Source organism: Pterocles gutturalis, unplaced genomic scaffold (assembly GCF_000699245.1).
Source record: "Pterocles gutturalis isolate BGI_N339 unplaced genomic scaffold, ASM69924v1 scaffold26657, whole genome shotgun sequence".
NCBI lineage: Eukaryota > Metazoa > Chordata > Aves > Pterocliformes > Pteroclidae > Pterocles > Pterocles gutturalis.
In genome coordinates, this window is record NW_010116270.1 from 25,330 (window position 1) to 45,532 (window position 20,203).

Consider the following 20,203-nt stretch of genomic DNA (forward strand, 5'->3'; position numbering starts at 1 on the left):
CTACACTTAGTACCCTCAGGTCTAGATCTGGGACTCCATCTACTACAGGAACTGGCACTCGTACAAAGACCATCACTTACCATGCTGTAGCGCTCCAGCAGCTCCTCAGTCACCGGGTAACGCAATTTCATTTTCCTATACAGCGGATGCTTCTCATAGTATGTTACCAGCTCCACTAAACTCTCAAAATAGGCTGAGGTTCCAAGCACAAAATGACGACCTTCTTGCTGAATTCGGAAGTGCTTCACCTTCCCCTCCGCCCTGTGAAACAAGTGCAGGGGCTGTAAAAGGTATTGGGACTTGCAGTGAGAGCACCAGTGCTGTAAACTGGACCAAAACTGCTTTGTGCGTCTTCATCACATGAAATAATTTCTCCCTCTTCCAAAGCCTCCTTTATTCAAGTTGAATTCCAGTTGCCTGATTGAATTCACAAAAAGACATTCTCACTTTTCTACAATGCACAGGGCCTTGGGACAAATCCATGTTTTTGCTTAGATTAAATTGCCCTTTTTTGCCCCTACAGGTACGTATTCTGTCATCTTCATACTAACACAAACGTCTGATCAGACTGAGAGTCCCTCTGGAATGTGCTGCTGCTGATCTGCCGCTGTCCCTAAGCGATAGACAAACTCCCCTCAAAACGAGTAGCTGTCTCTTCCCTATAATCATTTTGGTAACTACAGAAATAAATTCATAAAGAAAAAAAAATCCCTCATGCTTGAACACAAGGTTTGTGCTTGCATTGATAACAGTAAAACCATCCACTGACAACCATCCCACCCACAGAAGACCCCTGCATCCTTTTCAAGCTGCTGAAGATTTGGTGCTTCTTGTTTTCCCCACTGTGAAATGGTTTTATTGAGATGCTGCAGCTCAAGTTACTTCAATATCCACCTTGGTAGCAGCAGAAAGCTTAAAACTAACATACGTAGGAGACTGAGGAATTCCGGACATCTTCAATACACAGTAAGGCGTGTAAGTAAGAGGAAAACAAGCAGCTGTTTTTCCAAAGCAATTTTATATGTTGCAGAAATACGTATTTTCAGACAAATGCAATTTGATTTGAAGGCACAATGGAAAACACCACAATGCTATACATTTTATTAATGTTGCTGCAAGAACCACAGTTTCAAAAATATTTTCTCTGGCAAAAAAAAAGCTGACAGTTTCATTTTAACATTTCATTTTGGTCATTCATGTGATTGGGCAGAATTTCCAGGGGACAAGGACCTAGAATCACTGAAAAGAAAATTTCAAAATTACACCCTGTAGAGTGTCAAGAAAGTGAAGAAGGGCCATGCACAGTTCTGTATGGGGGGAAAAAAAAAGGGACAGTCGGTGCCCAAATATTCTTTATAAAAGCATAAAGGTTTATTCCAGTCACAAATTAACTCTTGAACACATTCTCATACATGGAACTGCACAAATCAACCATGCTAATTGCTCAAAGTTTGAAAGCAAGAATTTTATGACTCTAAAAAGACCACTGTGTCTTTAAATAAGAATAAAAAAGAACACTGTTGGGCTGCTAGGTAATATAGTCAGATCTGTCTTTTCTTACCTGAAAGTCATGGCAAATGAGTCAGGCTCATCTCTCTTTCTAATCAGAAAGGCTCCATCTCGAGGAATTCGCATCAGCATGTCTTCTGCCTCTCCCCGACTCAAGTTGCTATAGTACCAACTACAACAGTTACAAATCAAAATGGACACAGGATTACAAAGCTTGTCAAATGTCATTCAGTAAGAATAACAGGCAGCATTATTAACAATAGAGTTTCAAACATTACAAGAAACATTATGCATTAGATTTTCCCCATTTTCCCACCTATGACACCAGCTTATCACAAAACATTGTAACACAGCAGCTTATCAAAATAAGATGAAACCATCAAGAATATATCAGAACACCTTGTCTGTCTGAAATGATAAAACATAAACCTGCATGTCTTCCTGAAACAAAGGCACTGGATCCTGCTCTTAGTCTGCCATTCAGTTTTCAGTAATTTACTCAAGAGTTTTGACATAGTAGATTTAAGGAAAAGCCTAAACACAGACAAAAGAAAACACCAGACATTTGAACTCTTTTATTCAGAGTTTGATATTATCTTTCACTGTAGGGATGGACCTATCTTGGATCTAATGTGCCTTCGAGTGAAGCTGTGGCCACTTGTACTGCCAGTACATCTCCACCTTACACAGAAAGGCAGGAAAGCCTAACCCTTAAACTCTACCCTCCCTTCTCACTGGCTTCCAAACTTATCTCGGAGTGGTCAGTGTCTCCCAGAGCCCTGGGGGAGCGAAAAAAAAAGCTTAAAGTCACAGATCAATATTTCACATGCAAAGGAGATTTACTTTGTCTCACTGCAAAGAAAACAGAACAAAGGGCAGTGGTTACAGTGTTCTGCCAGCAAACAACAGCAAGCTCTGCCCAGGATCGACATCAGGCGAATACCAACTGTAAATGGTATTCGCCTAGCTATACTACTTCGTGTCAGCATGGGGCGAAGTCAGCCTAAGCAACTCTGACAGGGGTGAGGTGGAGGACAGGATTAGGAAAACATAAGTGTTTGGGCTCACTGCCCCAGTAATAGAGCTTCCAGATGGCACAGACCATGACCACTTAGTTGCCAGACCACAGCCAACTACTAAATATCTAATCCAACCCACTGGGTGTTGTAAAACACTGCGCAGGGAAAGAAGGAATTGGCACACTTCCACAGCGTTACAGTTCTCCCTGACTTTCCTAGTTGCTGCGAGTAAATTGCTTTTCCAGTGACCATTCTCTGTTGTACCAGGTTCTCACAAAGTCAGTGATCTTAATCAACATCTTTCGGTGAAGCCTATTCCTATGACATTCATGGACAAGCAACACCTGCGCATGCTCCTGAATCCAGGGAATTTTCTATGCAAAAAAATCAAGACAACCTAAAACAATGCAAAGGACACTGGCATAACAACCCTGGTGCTTGCCTTCTGCTGTACATACTCTTTAGTCTCATGAGGGCTGGGATTAGGCACGGCATCAGTCAGACGCAGCTCAAATTCCGCACATCGCAAGTGGGCCTCCTTGTAGTGTTGAATGAGATCATAGATGCTATCAAAAGTGAGGTTGTCTGTCAGGTAGTATTTCACGGTGTCCCCGTCACTTGAAGAACGGATGCGGCAGTGCTGGACTCTACCTGACCTCCTGAAGAAATGAAGAGGGGCATAAGGAAAAGAAGGGTTTTATTAACTACTTGGTGAGCTTGCAGAGAGGCAAGAAATCTGTATCATCCCTTAAAACAACCAAAGTAAGAACAGCAACAAAAATCCTGACAAGTAAGATTACAGGACCAAAAATAATGATTTTCAACCCACAATTGTTTGGAATCTGGCATGCACTTCCTACAAAATCTGCTCTGACCGCTCCCTGGGTCAGAAATGCATCTGATACATACACTATGCCTCATAATGTCCCAACCAGAAATAAAATTTAAAAAAAAATCCAGACTACAAAAAGAAAAACCACACCATGAAAATTCTTTATTGTTTTCCCTCTAGAGGATCCTTTCATTGAAAAGAACAATCTCTGCTAATAAAGGTAAACTCATGAGACTAGTTCATGTCAGTGGAAACCAGTAATTTATCCCAAAATTAAAAGAACAAATTTTAGCCTACCCATTGAGGAAATAACAAATTCTATATCCTGACAGAGCACTAGAAAAGTTCAGGCGGGGTGGCAGGCAGGGAATCAAACCAGTCAGTCCTCCCTTGACAACTGTAACACTTCAAATAAAGCCCACTCTGCCAAAATGCACCATGTTACACTGAAGTTTAATTTAGAAAGTCGTCTTCCACAGTCCCATCAATAACTGTCTAGTGATTATAGCAACTCCTTATTCCCATTTCCTCTCAGCTATAAACGCATACTTGAAAAATCCATGCATTTTTGTGCAATGCCATAAAACAAACAAAATCCACATAAAATTTTTATGACAATCACCATACCAGAATGACAAAGTGCAATCATTAGGGAAAGCCTCACTTTCCCTAACTAAGAATGTCCCATCCTTGCCACCCATTTCAGCACAATACTCTTGGAGCAGTTTCTCAGCAGTTGTTCTCCCCTCCTTCATTTTCCCATGGAACCATTTCTCTTTTAAGTGCAGTTCAGTACGTTTCACCTCCTAGACCAGAAAACAAGAATTTTTATAGTGAATTTCTAATTTTATTATTTTGAAACAAAGTACTTGTTGTCGATATAACAATCTACTATTTCAGCCAAGTAATATGTGTTCCCCTGTGACAAACACTTTGCAAATATGAAATGACCCACATGCACTGTGTGTTCTGTATTACTAACACAGCAAACCTTAGTTCATCATACTGTCTAGTGTGAGAAAAGCAATATTACTTAGCCAAAGGCATATAAAGACTTTGATTGTCAGCGCATGCATCAGCATTAGCATTTAAGTAACAAAATTATATTTCATTGTCTTTGTACTCCTCTTTGCAAGTCCTCATTTAGCCAAGGGAAAAAGTTGTTTTATTAAAAAGAGCATTAACTGGAGTACCTTGGCAAAGGCCCCTAGAATTTTCTATATCCAGATACATTTTTTATCTGACACGGATCCTCTACAATTTCAACATCAGCATAAAAAATACAGATCTGCAGACACTGAAATAACCTGAGAGAATAAAAAGAACAGGCTTTAACAACAAAACATAGCCATCACCTTTGATGAATCTTCATCAGCATTCTGTTCTATATCATCGCTGAATGAGAGCTTTTCATCAGCAATAGCACAGTAGTGCCGAGTCCATTTCTAGAAGTTGAGAGATATTAAAACCATCAACAAGACAGAGGGAAACTCACTAACCACAATTTCCAAACAAGGTGTAACAATAAACAAAATACCTTCTTCCCTTCATTCACATCTGTTCAACCAACAATATTACTAATAAAAATACTGAAAAAAATCATGTAAATTTCCATTTTTACAGAAGCTAGTAACAAACTGTAGCAAATATCACATAATGATACCTGTTCTATTGTGTCCCACATGTAAAGTTCTCCTTGTTGCTTTTTTTCTTCTTTCTTGTCTTCCAAGTTCACATCAATGTCTCCCTTTGGCCCCAGTTTTTTGTGCTTAAAAACAAAAAAACCCCACCACATTCATACACTCATACAGAATCATATATAAAATTGCTCATAATATTTCAGCATAGTCATTATTACTGGAAGAGTTTCCCTCCATTGCCCAGCCACCTTCTGTCATTACCATAACAACAGCTGTTCCACAAGGCTTTATGCAACAGGGCTGGAATTTCTTCCTTTAAAATTTAAATCTCATAATAGAGGTCAAAAATTTAGTAGAGGTATCATTCAAGCAACGAAGAAACAACTAGTTGGATAAGAACTCACCACTCATTAGAGGACAGAAAACATGAAGTGACACATACCAAGAAATGAGGGAAAAACATGAATCTCTCTGCAGAGAGCAGGACATAAGGAACAGAAACCAAATGAAAACAAAAAGATAAGGAATTAAAATGAAGAGGAATTCACTCTTCTACAACAAAAATGAGCAGAAGCGAAATATTTTATGAAAAGAGGGGCTAAGTCCTATTTTCTTGAGAGTGCTCACAAAAAACATCTGGCTCAAGTGGCTGAGGGTAACACCAAAACTCAGCTGCAGATAATGATGGGATTAATTGTCTCATATCTAGTAGTTCTCAACAACATTCAGTTCTCCATAGCTTACTGTAGGTAGATTTCAACTTCACAGGCCTGTCTGAGAAATCCCACAGGCCCCTGAAGTAGGAGTTGCCCCTGAAGTAGGAGTTGCCTCTGACTGTTTACTGACAACATTTTCCAAACAAAAGAACAAATAACACAACTAGCTCACTGGCAGGTGCTGATCTATTTAAAGACTCTTTAATGCTCTTTTAGACAGGACAGAGTGACATGGATATTCTCTTGTGCAGACTCACGGTAGTTTATAATGCCCTTTAAATCAGATCTGTCATGCTATTATTCACGTACCTATGCAACTTCCCTCTATGCTCTGCAAGGTAACAACAGACAGCTTGGAGGTAAAAAAAACCAGAAACCTAAGCACAGAACTTTTGCACCTTATAGTGGGGTGCTATTACTTCCAGTCTTACATTCAAGAACTGTATGCTTCAATCTATCTACCCTTGTTTCTTCTGTTCAGAAGTTTTATACATAGGATGCAGTACTGTCACAACAGCTGGAAAACTGAAGCATGACCAAATTATTATTTTACTAAAGAAATCACCAACAGCCCTCACCTAATTCTGCCTTTCGAAAGGTTCTACTGCCGTTTCAATCTGAGAAGTCTTCCTTCAGTTATCTGCCTCATGTTGTTGCACAACAGTACCAAGTAAAACAGAAGGTAAGACACCCAAACAGTGACTGCCTTCTAATAGAAGCAGCTCCATGTTTCACAAATGGCCACTAAATTGCATATGTAAATCACACGGAGTTGGTAAATACCCATACATTTTTGCAGTTTGCAATCAATCCTGACAACATAAGTGCACAGCTTTCAAGTGCTTTGGGTTTCACTTTGGAAAAAAAAGTTACCAACACTAATGTAACTTTCTATTCAAGAACAGGCTTTCATCATTTTTAAGCAGGCTACATTGTGTAAGAAGTCTATGACAAGCATCTGCAGCAGTGAACCCTTGCTGAAATTTAGCAGTGACATTTCATGAGCTGGAAGACCTGGGGAAAAGAGCTGATATTCGACCTGGCACTTGAACTAGCAACACTTACTCCAAAGAAAACCCATAAGGAAGCACTTCAATATGTAGTGTTACAGAACTCTGTACAATAATGCAAAATGTTACTAGCATGCACTTCAGACATGGGGTTTCTTGTCTCTCAACAGAAAGCAACAGCTAAGTTGTGAATTCAGAAGCAGTATTTCTGGCACCTGCTCTTGTTTTCCTATTTTATCTACCAACACACAAAGCAAGCCTACCTTGATGATGATTTTTTCTTTCAGCTGGGTTGGTGAGGGTAGCTGATCTGCACTGGCTTCAACAGGCTTCATTAAAAGCTGATCCCCAAATACCTCCTTGAACACTTTGGCCATGTGGCGTTGCTGCTCCACACTACAGTGCTCTTCAATTGACAGAATGACAGGGTATCTTCAATGAAGAAAACAAAGGTGAATAAAGACAATTTATTTTTGCTACTATTGGCAAGGAAAACAGCACCCTCCCTCACCCACCAGATCAAAGAACATATTTAAAGCAAACAAGAAGACAAAAGGAATAGAGACAGACACACAACAGCTAAGAACAGATGTGCAATCATAGAATCATTAAGGTCAGAGGGGACCTCTGGAGGCCATATAGTCCAAACCCCCTCTTTGGGAAGGCCCAATTCCTAGGCTGGATCAGGTGGCTCAGAGCTTTGTCCAGCCAAGATCTAAAGATTACTTTTCACTCTAGATTACAGAGAAAATAAGTTCAGGAAGTTCTAAGCATACAAAGACAGGCTTAAGGAAAATAAATCAAAGCTTACTCAGATGCAACAAAGGCATGATCTTTGATTGCCTGTACTACGTCGTCAAATTTGATCTTTGTTGTCCGTGTCCATCCATGGTAAATGATGGGTTTCCCATCAGGACCATCCCAGCAATCCACTAGGAAAGACAAGCAGGCAAAAAAGGAAGAGACCAAGCAGTTACTTAAACTCCAAATACATCCAGATCTTTAGTGTTGAACATACTGAGTCAGATTTTAATGTTTTAATAAAATATTCTATTAGATTAATTTATATCTCTCACAGAGGAAATTAAGTTCCCTTAAGTAAGAGCAACACAAATAAAACACAAGATAAAATTTTCCCAAAGCATTATCATGTGGGAATCTGCAAATAAGGAATTCAGGCAGCTATATTGTCAGACTACTAGTTTACAATAATTTTCCAGGGATAAATGCACTCCAAGTGGCAAGTTGACAGCCTATCTGTTTTGTTGATTTTAACCCTGAAACTCTGATTTGAGATACATTTTGCATTAGCCAAATTGAACAGGGAGTAGCAACTAGTTTTATGAAGTAACTGGTGAAATAACATGAAATTAAAATCCAACTTTTCAACAAGGTACACAAGAACAGGGATGAAGATGCATATACAGTTAGTGGAAAACAAATGCACAAAGACATCAACTGATTTACAAGCAAATTAAACAGGATGACAAATAGCAACAAATTACAAAAATCTCTGTGCCTTAGGCTTGTCTGTATTATAAGGAAGGCAAATAAACTATCTATCTATCTACACTATGTACGTAATTCCATTTTAAATCCTATGCTTTCATATAGTAGATCCAAGACTGAATTTTTGGTGTACAGTGAGATGAGATTGAGAAAGACCTTCTTCAAATTCCAAGTGAACAAGAATCAGAGCAAGTGAACAGGGCAATAGTGAGGCATAAGAAAAAGAATTGAGAGAATCAGTGCTTTTTATATGACTAACTTCAACTTCAGAAAACAAACTGGTTCTTGATTTCAGTTCTTTTTTCTTTCTCGGTAAACAGGGGTAACTCTATTTATATGGAGAGCATGTCGCAAACCACTCCACAGACTCCTTACTCACACTCAATACATCGACATCCCATTCTAAGGCACCTGATGTAAGCTTCTGTGGAGGATTCACTTCGAAGCTGGTCTCCTGTCAGATATCTAAGGAGTAAAAGGAAATTGTAAAAGACAGGCAGTCAATTTCAACCATTTCACACTCACTGGGCAACAGTTTTTTCTCCTGTCATGGAAACTGTATGTTGTGGTTTGTTTTGGTTTTTTTTCACTTGTGATGGAAGAACTGGGCTGATGAACCTGATGCTATCAGATTTTTTAATGGACCAAGTGATAGGTGGTTAAAGGCTCAATATAAACGTCAACGAACTCGAACCAACACCTTTCTGGAGAGCAAATAATAAGCTTCGAAACATACCTAAACCTCATGATGCTGAAGCATAATCATGTCAGAGGGATGCAGAGGGTATTTAGAGCGATACCACACCCTATACTTCAAAATATACCTATAAGCTATATCCATATCCTGCTCAGGACCAAATCTTTTCCACTTTATGACATTGTAAACTGTCAGAGTATCTATCAATAGCACACATACACTAACAGTATGGGATTCTCTCACAGGACAAGGAGACACAGGCTGGAACTGTTTCAACACAAGATTTCTTTTTATTTTTGTAACAGGACTCAGGGTTTTCCCCTTCTCTTAAAATCTCAGAGATAGCGATCTCCGAGTGCCACAAAGTGTGTTTGCCACATTACATCACGCTTTAGGAAAGCTTCACACATCCATGTAGTATATTTCTGGCATAATTTAGGAGTATTATTTTCTCCTAACACCTGCCAGGTCTGTTTGAACAGGGATAGACAATGACAATGGAACTTTTGGTAACTTACGTGTTATGAGAAGAAGAAATCCAGTAGTGGGACAAAGGATTATTCATGTCTTGTGCATCTATTGAATCATATTTCTCATCCCAAATACTGTTTTCTTTTGCAAAAAGGTAGGTAAGGAACTATAATACAAAGAAAGAGACTCAATTTAAATGTTTTTACCACACAAGAGTAAAAGAAACCCAATAATGTAGCAAAAGAAGCCCAGAGGATCTGCCATCCAATTAACAAACTAGGAACTAGCAGTGAAGGAAAAAAAGTCCATAAGGAACTATTAGAAAGTATCATTATCCTACCTCATCAACAAAGAGGAAGGGTTCAGCAAAAAAGTGTCATCAATAAACTTTGTCATTCGTTCTCGGACTTTACTGAGATCTTGTGCCCAAGATTCCTTCAGATAGTAACAACACAGTAGAACAAAAAATTTAGAAAAGGTGTCACACTATATAAAATCAAATAAGGAACAGAGAAACCTACAGATGTGATTTACTTCTCTCTCATCTGGCTAGTTTGCTGCCAAGATATTTTATTGTACCCACATATTTTAAGAGTTTCCTCCATGACGCCCAAGGTGAAAAAATAAGATCTCCGTAGGCCCACGAGATAGATACTATATATGTACACATACACATGCATGCGCGCACACAGAAAAAAGCTGGCCTCCTTGAAGGATATGCCTTAACTATAAACTCTTTCATTTCTAAACACAATCTGAACGTCCTTTTAACACAGTGAAATAAGGAGAAAAAGAAACTAGCAAGCTTCTACAGGAAGTGGGGTCTCACTTTTTAATCATACTTGCAAACCTGGAGCTTAGCAGCACCTAGCAAATGTCACACATTTTTTCCCATGGTGTCTGTGCTAAATAACATTATAGAAAACCATGAAGACATGGTTCCAATCTCTGACTCTATATTTATCTGCTTACTGGTATGGGACATTGAACTGGCTCCATTCAACAGAAAATCACCTTTGACTTGAATGAAGGCAGTCAGCTCAGCTTTTTATGTAAGACCTGCTAAAATGGGGCCATGGCCAAGGCATTACCCCACATGTACCTGTGATGACAGCTGTAATTAGGCCAGGCTATCATCTTTGACACACATCCGGTGTTTATTTCTAACCTTGTCTGTTCATGTACGTGACTAAATGGAGACCTGTTAAAACCTTATTTACTTTGTCGTCCCTCTCTTCCTCTGGTGCACCTTCAGAGTCTTTATATATATGAAAAATAATAGTTCTCGTGAACTTCAATGGTGACAAACAAACAAGGAGAAAACTTTCCAAGGCCTAGTATTACAGCTGACATCAATCACATTCTACGACACATCCCATTTCTTTTTAATGAGCAGAGAATTCTGTGAGACAACCTCAAGAAACTCAAAGCTTCTGCAACCTTCCCACCTGCTGCTCATGTAGCAGGAATCTCTGAAAGTCATGGAGATGAACTGCTGAAGCATCCGGACGGTCAGTATTTCTTTAAAAAAAAAAAAAAAAAAAAAAAAAAAGGGAAAGTAAAGCTAAAGAAATAACAGAGCAACAGAGCAAGTGTCATCAGATTTTTATAGCAGAAAATGACATGGATTTGTATCTTCACCACCAAGAAACTTTTTATATCTTCAATGGCATTTAGATTAGGCTTGTAATATTGTATTATCTAATTACTGTATTTTGAGCCTTTAAATAAAACCTCCTGGATTCCTGATGTACTTTTGACAGTGATTCATTGGGAAAAGTACCAAATCTCTGCTCATTGCTTTGTAGCAAGTGAGCAGCATTCACTTGACAGGGTTGTTGTTAACTTTAGTTGAGGCATGTGGAGACACTGTTCTTTTAAATTATCATAGAGCCACACTTCCACTTTCCTTTCCACCTCCCTTTCATGCTGTACACATCATACTTAAATTTTCAAGTCCACCAAGTGAAAGGTGTAGGAACTATTGCTATCAGCATTCTGTTCAAGTCTAGGCAAAGCCTGTGTCCCACACCGCTCTCCAGAGAGGTTAAAATTTCTCCATCAAATTGTCCTTCAATAGTTCTGTTCAACTCCTAGTAAAATCAGAGGATAAACAAATTTGCTTGTTAAAGTCCATACCATTTTTGTAGTCAGAAGGTAAAAAACATTTATCAAATTGTATTCAGGTCTTATTTCCATTATAAATTCACCTTTCTGAGTGCAAAAAAGATGTATCGTTTCTTTTCACTTACTAAAGCATCAGAACAAAAAACAGTGGTGTAATTAAAAAAACAATCCTGCAGCACTACAACAATATGGAAATGTGGAAGAATAATACAAATAAATAGTCTCACCCAAGAATGAATACAGAGGAATCCTTTTTGAATTCATCAAGAATCTTAAAACAAACAAACAAAAAAAAAAATAAAAAACACAAAAAGTGGGAAAAGATAAATAATAAAAGAATATGCAATTTTCTATCTAATTCCACCTAATAATGTCCTTGATTTGGGAAGGGGAAATATATGCATTTCTGCTCTAGAGAAGCTGCATACAAGTCAGTAAGACACATTTTGAATTAAACGCAAAAGAAAAAACATACTGCCAAGGCTGGCAACTGCACCTCAGGCATTTCAGTGTGAACGCATGCAATTCTCAGGCAAAAATCTTGCTCTTGATAAGGCACCTTATACACACAATCAGTCAAGTTTCTGGGGAGCTTTTTTGTTTGATATCCCCAAAAAACTGGAATTACATATCATCCATTACATTTATCCATGCGAATATAAAACCTAAATTGCTTCCAGCTTGGAGACCATAGTTACAGATCACAGGAAACTTATCAACTGACCCAAAGCAGTTGTTGAGTAAACTGAGGAATTTCTTTGAAATGATCCACAAGGGGCGATAACAAGAGTTTAAGAAAGTCAGATGAGCTTATTCTGTGTTTTACTCTTCAATTTTCTGCTCAAGTGAATTAACTAGACTTTCAGGGGCAAAACTAAAACCCTGTCAGTAAATGGAGATTCTTTATTACTTCACAGTAATTTCCACATCACTTTTAAACAGCACAAGAAAGCTCTATTGCCAAAAGAAACAGCACTACTTTCACTACTGAAGCTTTTATTTTAGCAACTGCAAGTGGAATCAACAATAAACACATTGTCAATAAAGACATTTATGCAAATAATTTCAAATTATGTGTTTTCACACAGTTTTAAGGGGTTCCTAATTTTCAGAGTCACTAAATGTATAGAGTTTCCACCAAGTTCATGAATTTATGCAATGAATACACAGAAGCAGTAGTCAGGCAGTTGCCCATGTAAATGAGTTAAAATGTAATTCCACTGCACTCGTGACTCCCAGGGACTATCTGATGCATGTCTTGTAACGGACTCACCACCAGTAATTTCCAAGCATGAGAGATGGCAAGAACAATAGCAGTTATTTGATGCTGAGGATACATCCCTGCGATTTACAGAATGTTCTTAGCCATAAAAGATTAATACAAGTATGGAAAAACTTTGCCCTTAACAGTAAAGAGATCAGCCAAGCTTAATGAAAAGACATTCTACATCCTAAGCAAACTCACAAGAAAAGTTCTTCCTAAAACCCGATTCTGTGCGTATCTCTGCTACCAACACACGAGAAGCAACCTGAATGACTTATTCATTTTCTTAAGGCAATTGCTGATGATGTTATCTACACATCAAGTACAGTACTATACCCTTTTTTTGTTACAAGAATGGGGGGAAAAAAAGAAATTTAGTAACAAACAGAAACAAACAAAAAAAATCAGCATTTACTCTATATTCTGAACAAGCAGTTTAACAGTGTGAAGACTACTTATGAGAAAGCTTACCGATTTCTGTTGTTCAAACATGATTTTCTTGTAGAATAAATGAAATTGTTCAAAACTAAGCTCTTCCTTGTGAGCACCTATTTCCTACAACAGAAAGTAGCACACAGTGAATTTGGAATTCCCTGAACTGCATTTGCACAGCAAACAACTTACTCCAACTGACACCCTCTGACACATTCTGTTCTACTCCCAACTTCATTTGTTTGTGATTTTTCTAATTTATTGATTTTTTTAAGACTACAAACCAGTAAACAGATTCCTGGTTTGTCACATAGTGCTACTAGCACACATCTTTGGCCTTGCATTTTGTACCCTGACTCCATTTTCACTATGTTAATGAGGGTGAAGTAGTGCCTCATTTAGTCATTGTTAGCTGGAGTAACAGAAGCAAGAATGTATGCTTCGAGGGTGGAGGGCTGGAAACCAGGAAAAGGTGGGGATATTTAAAATTCCTGTCGGAATGGAAACGACCTTCAGAAGTTGTTAATATTGGCACAAGTTGGAGTGAAGAGGTTATTACTTGACTATATCGCAAATAAATTATTTTTCTCATACTTGAATTTTGTCTTAAACGTAAACCAGTTTCCTATGCACTTGCACAGTATCAGCACCGGAGCTCAAAACCCAACGTTGGCTTTGGTCAACCACACAATGAAAAGAAGGAATGTTTATGTCTACATTTTCTTATAGCCTTAGATATAGGCAAAGCCAAGCTGATAAATTAACCAATATAATTTATTTAACTGTACATGGTAAGAAGCAAAAATATAGGCAATATACTGAAAAGAAATAACAACACCTATCAGATAATACCAGACAGATATGTTATCAGGTAATTACCGCAAATTTGTCCTTCAAGAACTTCATGCTGTTCACTTTGAAGTTTACTTGGGGAAGGACAGTTTTCAACTCTCTAAGACTGATACTGGGGAAAAAAGAAGAAATAAAAAAAAAAAGATAGCAAAAAGTCCACAGTTCTGCTGTATCTAATCAGATAGAATGTATTTTCTACCAACCAACACAAAAATGTGACTCTTGAAACATTTTGGGTAGAGCCCAACTCAGTTGTCTCCTGTAGCCCCATTTCAGTCACCTGCTGTTCAACTTGTCTTTGCATAGCGAAGAACAGAAATTAGGTCACATGTTCTAGGACAGAATCTCAAACTCTGGGTACTCTGGGTAGGCACTGATATGAGGTCTCAATGAAGAAGACACAGCCTTACAGTGGGACATGTGAGGGCACAGGAACAAGTCCTAGAGTGGAAGACGAGGGGAATCCATGACAGCAAAAGCAAGCGGGTAAGAGTAAAGAGAACACAGGCACAACATCCATAGGTCCTACTGCCAATGCCCACAAAACACTAATGCAATACCAACAGTATCCAAGAAAACAAGGCTAAGGTACTCTGTCTTGACCTACCGTGCAATTCATAAACCATTAACTCCCTGCAAACACAGGGTGAGGACAGAGTCACCTGAAGGCAAGAAAACCAGCTAGCACCTAGACAAAAGTAATACTTCTATAGTGTCCATGCAAGCAGCTACCCTGTGAGATATTCTTGTCTCCATTGTGTGGAGAGGGAAAAAGAAGGAACTTATCCAAGGTCCATGCCAAAGCCAGATTAGAACTCAGGAAATTCCTGGCTTTCCGCCTTGTCGCCAGACCTCTGGAAAAAAACACTACTTATAAGAGCAAGAACAAGCATTCCATTTGTACCCTAAACACCAAGCACAAGCAATTTCCTCTGGCCAGGCAAGTGCAAGCCAAAACAAAGCACTGGGACTTCATTGCCACTGGAAAAACCTCAACCAGTGAAACATGACTTGCCTGGAAGCCTAACCTTTACAATTAACCTCCCTAGAAACTGCAACAGTAAACACAATGAAATTCAGTCCAAACTCCTTTCCTGAATTTTTCTAAAAACATGAATCATCTATCAAAAGAACAAAAAAACTGCCTTCTCCATAGTGCAAGTCCCCTTGATCCTAACCAGACTGCCTCGCAGTGATGAAACCATCCTAAAGCAACAAATGAAACCTCTTCAGCAGACGTATACTGTCAGCCACAGCTTCTCCATCCCAACATTTGCTTTTGCTTCATGATCCCCGCCAACTTATCCCCATTGCAGAGCTAGTTTTTCAAAATACATCAGGAGGTGTAAGCCAACATCCAGTAAATGACGTTTCTTTCCCCTTCACCACTCTGGCCAGCTTAGGAAACACCATTTTGAAATGGCATCTCGGCTCATGCTGAAGCCAGCTGCACAGAGCCACAGGCTCTCTGCACAATGGTGTTATTTCCTGCAATAACATGGTCTAATTCACACAATGAAACACCACACTTTTTGTTGCTTTTAGGAAAAGGCCTAAATGAGAGGAAACACATGTACTTTTCTACACTCTACTACATCTTAGAATAAAACGCATGTTCCAGATAAGGAACAAAATCATGGTAAGTAAAGTAATAGACATGGGAGAGGAGGGGTTAACATTCTTCTCTGTGCAGCATGATCTCTGGCAACTCTAAGGAGAGGTATGCAGCTGAATTCACTAAAAAAAAAAAAAAAAAAAAAGAAGTTTCCTTTGTTGTGCAAAAGCTACAAAGCGACATCACAAATGGACCTGAAATGAACTACTAAAATTCAAACACAGGAAGCTACACAGAACACTGGGAGCTACAACCCATGAGACTTCTTTCACATGAGAAGCATCAGGTCAGACATCATTCTTTAAGTTTGGTCTATTCAAATACGTGGCAAAGAGACAAGCCCCTGCAGCCAGGCCAACTGCTCAAAAAAAGAAAAGAATTCACGTTCTTGCTGGGACAACCCTATCTCTGGATGTATCTGACACTGCTGCTGTGACTAGTTTCAGACAAGATGCCACACATACTAGCCACCTTCAGGCCCCATCAGGACTGAAACAAGGGAAGGCTAATCACTTAAACATTTGCCCTGGATCTTTAGCAGCCCATGTGCAACTCTGCTTATGCAGCTTCATTGTTATGAATGTCCAAACAAGCTTTTAAAAGCTGGTTCTGGCCTGTCTACTTTAAAGTGTAGTCACTCCAATGCAAACACATTTCAGCAATGAAGGAAGAACTGGTGGGGTAGCTGCACAGGAAAGATCACAGCAACTTACACAGTCCAAGCTGCTGGGATCCAGCTTGGCTATACAAGGACAAAGACCTCTATAAGACCTCTATAAAACAAGCAACCTAACATACCTGCCCAGGTGAGCTGAATGTCTAAAGTAAGAGTGGAAGAAGACAACTCCCTTTCCTCATTCTGGCAGGGTAATTCTAGGCTAAAAGCAGAACTATTTATTTTTCATCATCCACTTCCTCATTATATCATGCACATGAACATGAGCGAGTGCTATGAACATGTTGTGTTTCGGCAAAACTCAAGCTGTTAAAACAAGAGCAAATGCTGTTTTCAGGGGTCTCATATTTCACATCTTGGATGAAGGATTATTTATTTCTTTTCATTCCATGTTAGAATCTGCAACAAAAGTTCACTAAAACCAAACTGAACAAAGAGAGAGCTTCTTACCTATTTCTTCTAGTTTGATCAACAGAATAGATCTGCTTTCTCAGCCAGCTTGTGAAAAAGAGGGGGGGGGGGGAAAGGTTTATTCTAAGAATTATAAAGAAAACATAGCCAATGAAATATCAAAGTCCATAGATGAAATTCAATAGAAATATTTAAAAGTGATAAGATATATCTCTTTTAATAAAGCAAAAACATTTCCAGTACAGCATCTAAGGATTCAGCCAGTTTTATAACCATATTTGTAAAAACACACTTTTCTGCTGCTTAATATTGCATTTTAAAGCCACAGAATTATAAAGAAAACATAGCCAATGAAATATCAAAGTCCATAGATGAAATTCAATAGAAATATTTAAAAGTGATAAGATATATCTCTTTTAATAAAGCAAAAACATTTCCAGTACAGCATCTAAGGATTCAGCCAGTTTTATAACCATATTTGTAAAAACACACTTTTCTGCTGCTTAATATTGCATTTTAAAGCCACATAAACAACACAGGAAGGGGGAGAGCAGGCAGAACAGAAAAGAACAAGCAACCAGAAGCTGTAAAAATATAAGTGAATAAAGCAAGCCAAAACTTCAGCTAATCTAGAGTAACTCCATCAAGTCAATGATTTATGCCAGTTGAGGCTGCTTGCTCAAAGATCTGTTTGATGTATAAAAATTCAAAATCAAGGGGAAGGGAGAGGGGTTTAGAGAATTTTAATGTAAATCCTCATTAGAGTGCATGTCAGTTTTAGGTGCACAGCAAAATACTGTTAGCAGCATTAATAGTAAATAGATTTCGATCTGAAGGATGAACACAGCATGTCATTATCAAGCTTATCCTCATCTCTACAGGAATCACTCTGCTGCACAAACACAGCCTGGAACCCAGTAGCACTTTGTACAGCAGCTCGCTGCAATACCACATGACAGATAAGAACAGATAAGAATACTTTCTCCCCCACTGGAACATCAAGTAGGTGGAGACAACATCAATGTCAAAGCCACAGTTTGGTCAGGTAGCAAGCGAGGACAGCATATATCCTCACAACAGGTAACAGCAGTGACCACAAACAAAAACGTCAGCAGTGATGAAAAGCCATCAGGTACGGAGACAGCATTAAGCTTGTCAACAAAACTGGCATTCTGAGCAAGAGCAGTTTCACGTGCAACATCCTCAGAAGCATGAAGGGTGCAGTTTCACCATCATATGGCTGGCTGACAAAAAGTAATCCTTCAAAACATTCGTTTTCAGCCTGGCTCTCTGAGTCAGCTGCTCACATTGCCATACAATGGGTCCAATGAAAAGGAGAAACCGCAAAAGCACACCTTGGAATTACTGAGACACAGGACACCTGGAGATGTACTAGAACAAGCCTACTGTGATTGCACAAGACAGTTGAATTTTCCAAGAAGTCAGCACATAAACCAGATGTTCTTGTGATCTCATTAAGAGATGTTTGGTTTGGTTTTGATACACAGAACAAGGTAAACTGCAAGTCCACATTAGTGGACGCAGCAGAGTGCGATTCCAGAACATGTATATAGCAAAACAGACACAGAGAATTTCCATACAAGCTTCTGTATCGTACACTAACTGGAGAGCAGTTTTTCTCAAGGTAACTGGCAGGCACCACTTGTTGCACCTTGAAAATTTATTCCAGATTTTCCACTTTAAATTCCAAAGAAACATCAAGTCTCACAAAGTGAAAATATGTCCACATACCTCTCTGTGATTGCAGGTGTGGGAGCACTCATGACCTCTTGATACAAGATATTCAAGCCACACAACCATTTATCAGCATCATCATTAGAGTCAGCTGGAAAAAACAATATGCTATGAGAACACCAAAACAAAATCAATGTAAAACCAAGACATAACTCCTGATGTTTACATAAACCCTAGTACACAAAGCTGCTGATTGACCTTTCTCTGTGATAAATCTCACTGCATAGCTTTGTGTTGCTAATAATAGCACTAATAAAAAATAAATTTGGGGGTGGAAGGGTTAATTCTGGTAGCTCTGTCAAAAAATACCTCCTTTCAGAAGTCTGCTTATCGGGGTAGGCAAGTTTCAATACCTCAGCAGAAAGACTATGAAACTGCCTTGAAAGCAAAACATTTTCTAAAAAGTTGAAGATGACATTTTATTTAAACGTACTTTCAAACAATGCTTTATCCCCCAAGGATGAAGCTAGAGCCCAGCCTCAGCTCCCCATGGAAATATTTTTCAATTAGTTACAATTTCAGAAAGAACACTGCCAAACCAATTCTTTTCCCAAGACAATTCTGCCCTTTATGACAGCTACCATTCCCTTTAAGTAACAATAACTTCATATTGTTTTAAGAAACCACAACAAAGCATTTTAACAAGGAAAAGGATTTCCCCTTTAATTGAAAGGTATATCATGTTGTTCTGCAGTTCAGCATGGCAGCAATATATCTCACGGTACCGAGTGTTTTCAAAGTATTGGCAGAGGCCTGGTTTGAGAACTGCCATGGAGAAGGGACAAGGAGGGGCTGTTAGAGGAAATCAATCTGAAGTACCTGGCACAGCTGCACTTAAGCACAGCCACTTACCTCCAAATTTTCACAGACTTCAGCCAACAATGGTAAAACTTATTTTAAGTTAAAAGCCTATAACAATGGGTCAGTCATAAGCAGTCTTTAATTTCCAGTGCATCAGATTGCAAAAAAAAAAAAACCAGTCTTCTAGTACTGCAATCTATAAGCATTTAACTCAACTAAAAAAAAAATAAAAAAAAAAAACACCAACCCTACAGTCAGTGTTAAAATGCTTTCAAAGTACCCCTCTTTTCTGCCATTAAGATTTTTCAATGAATTTAATTATTTAAATGGACAAGTATGTTCCTGCACAGGACAGAGAGAACTACCACTCAAAATAAATTGCCTGTATGATTCTAAACCAAGGATCCATTACAAACCTTTTAGAAGAGAGTTAGAAATTGCATTCAGCCTGCTTTGTAAGAATTTACATCCCTTTTCATTTCCAAATCTTTGGTTTTGCAACCCTGGATAATCTCACCTGAAATAAGAAGTGCCCCAAACCTTTCCACAGATACAGAATACCACTTCCCTCTGTTTCACATGGATCTCTTTAATTTTCAATTTATCACCTTCCAGTTTTATTTATGGTCCCCTAGTACTTCTTTAGAACTAGAGGTTTAGTGCTACCAGGTGACACACACACACAGAACCCAGACTAGAACTTCATTTTTCCAAATTAGTCTGCAATTGCTCATAGGTGATAGGAAAGTTTCTGTGATACAGCTGTCATCTAACTCTTTATGGCTATTGTTTCCAGAATCATTTTAGCCAGACTAAAAATCTCAAGGTGACATTTTGGTCACACTGAAGACGACAACAAATTCTTTG

At 38.7% G+C, this 20,203-nt stretch overlaps 1 protein-coding gene across 1 annotated transcript in view; it reads right to left on the reverse strand.

The window, feature by feature from the left end:
- The window catches only part of PLCG2 (phospholipase C, gamma 2 (phosphatidylinositol-specific)), a 47,865-nt gene that overhangs the window by 15,655 nt on the left and 12,007 nt on the right, over positions 1–20,203 (reverse strand). The window contains 18 exon segments of the mRNA XM_010075462.1: positions 81–261; positions 1,562–1,681; positions 2,987–3,187; positions 3,988–4,166; positions 4,716–4,805; positions 5,024–5,128; positions 6,990–7,158; positions 7,538–7,658; positions 8,615–8,700; positions 9,451–9,569; positions 9,744–9,772; positions 9,775–9,838; positions 10,852–10,924; positions 11,758–11,801; positions 13,266–13,349; positions 14,106–14,190; positions 16,820–16,867; positions 18,533–18,626. Of these exon segments, the coding sequence (XP_010073764.1) occupies positions 81–261; positions 1,562–1,681; positions 2,987–3,187; positions 3,988–4,166; positions 4,716–4,805; positions 5,024–5,128; positions 6,990–7,158; positions 7,538–7,658; positions 8,615–8,700; positions 9,451–9,569; positions 9,744–9,772; positions 9,775–9,838; positions 10,852–10,924; positions 11,758–11,801; positions 13,266–13,349; positions 14,106–14,190; positions 16,820–16,867; positions 18,533–18,626 (1,892 nt within the window).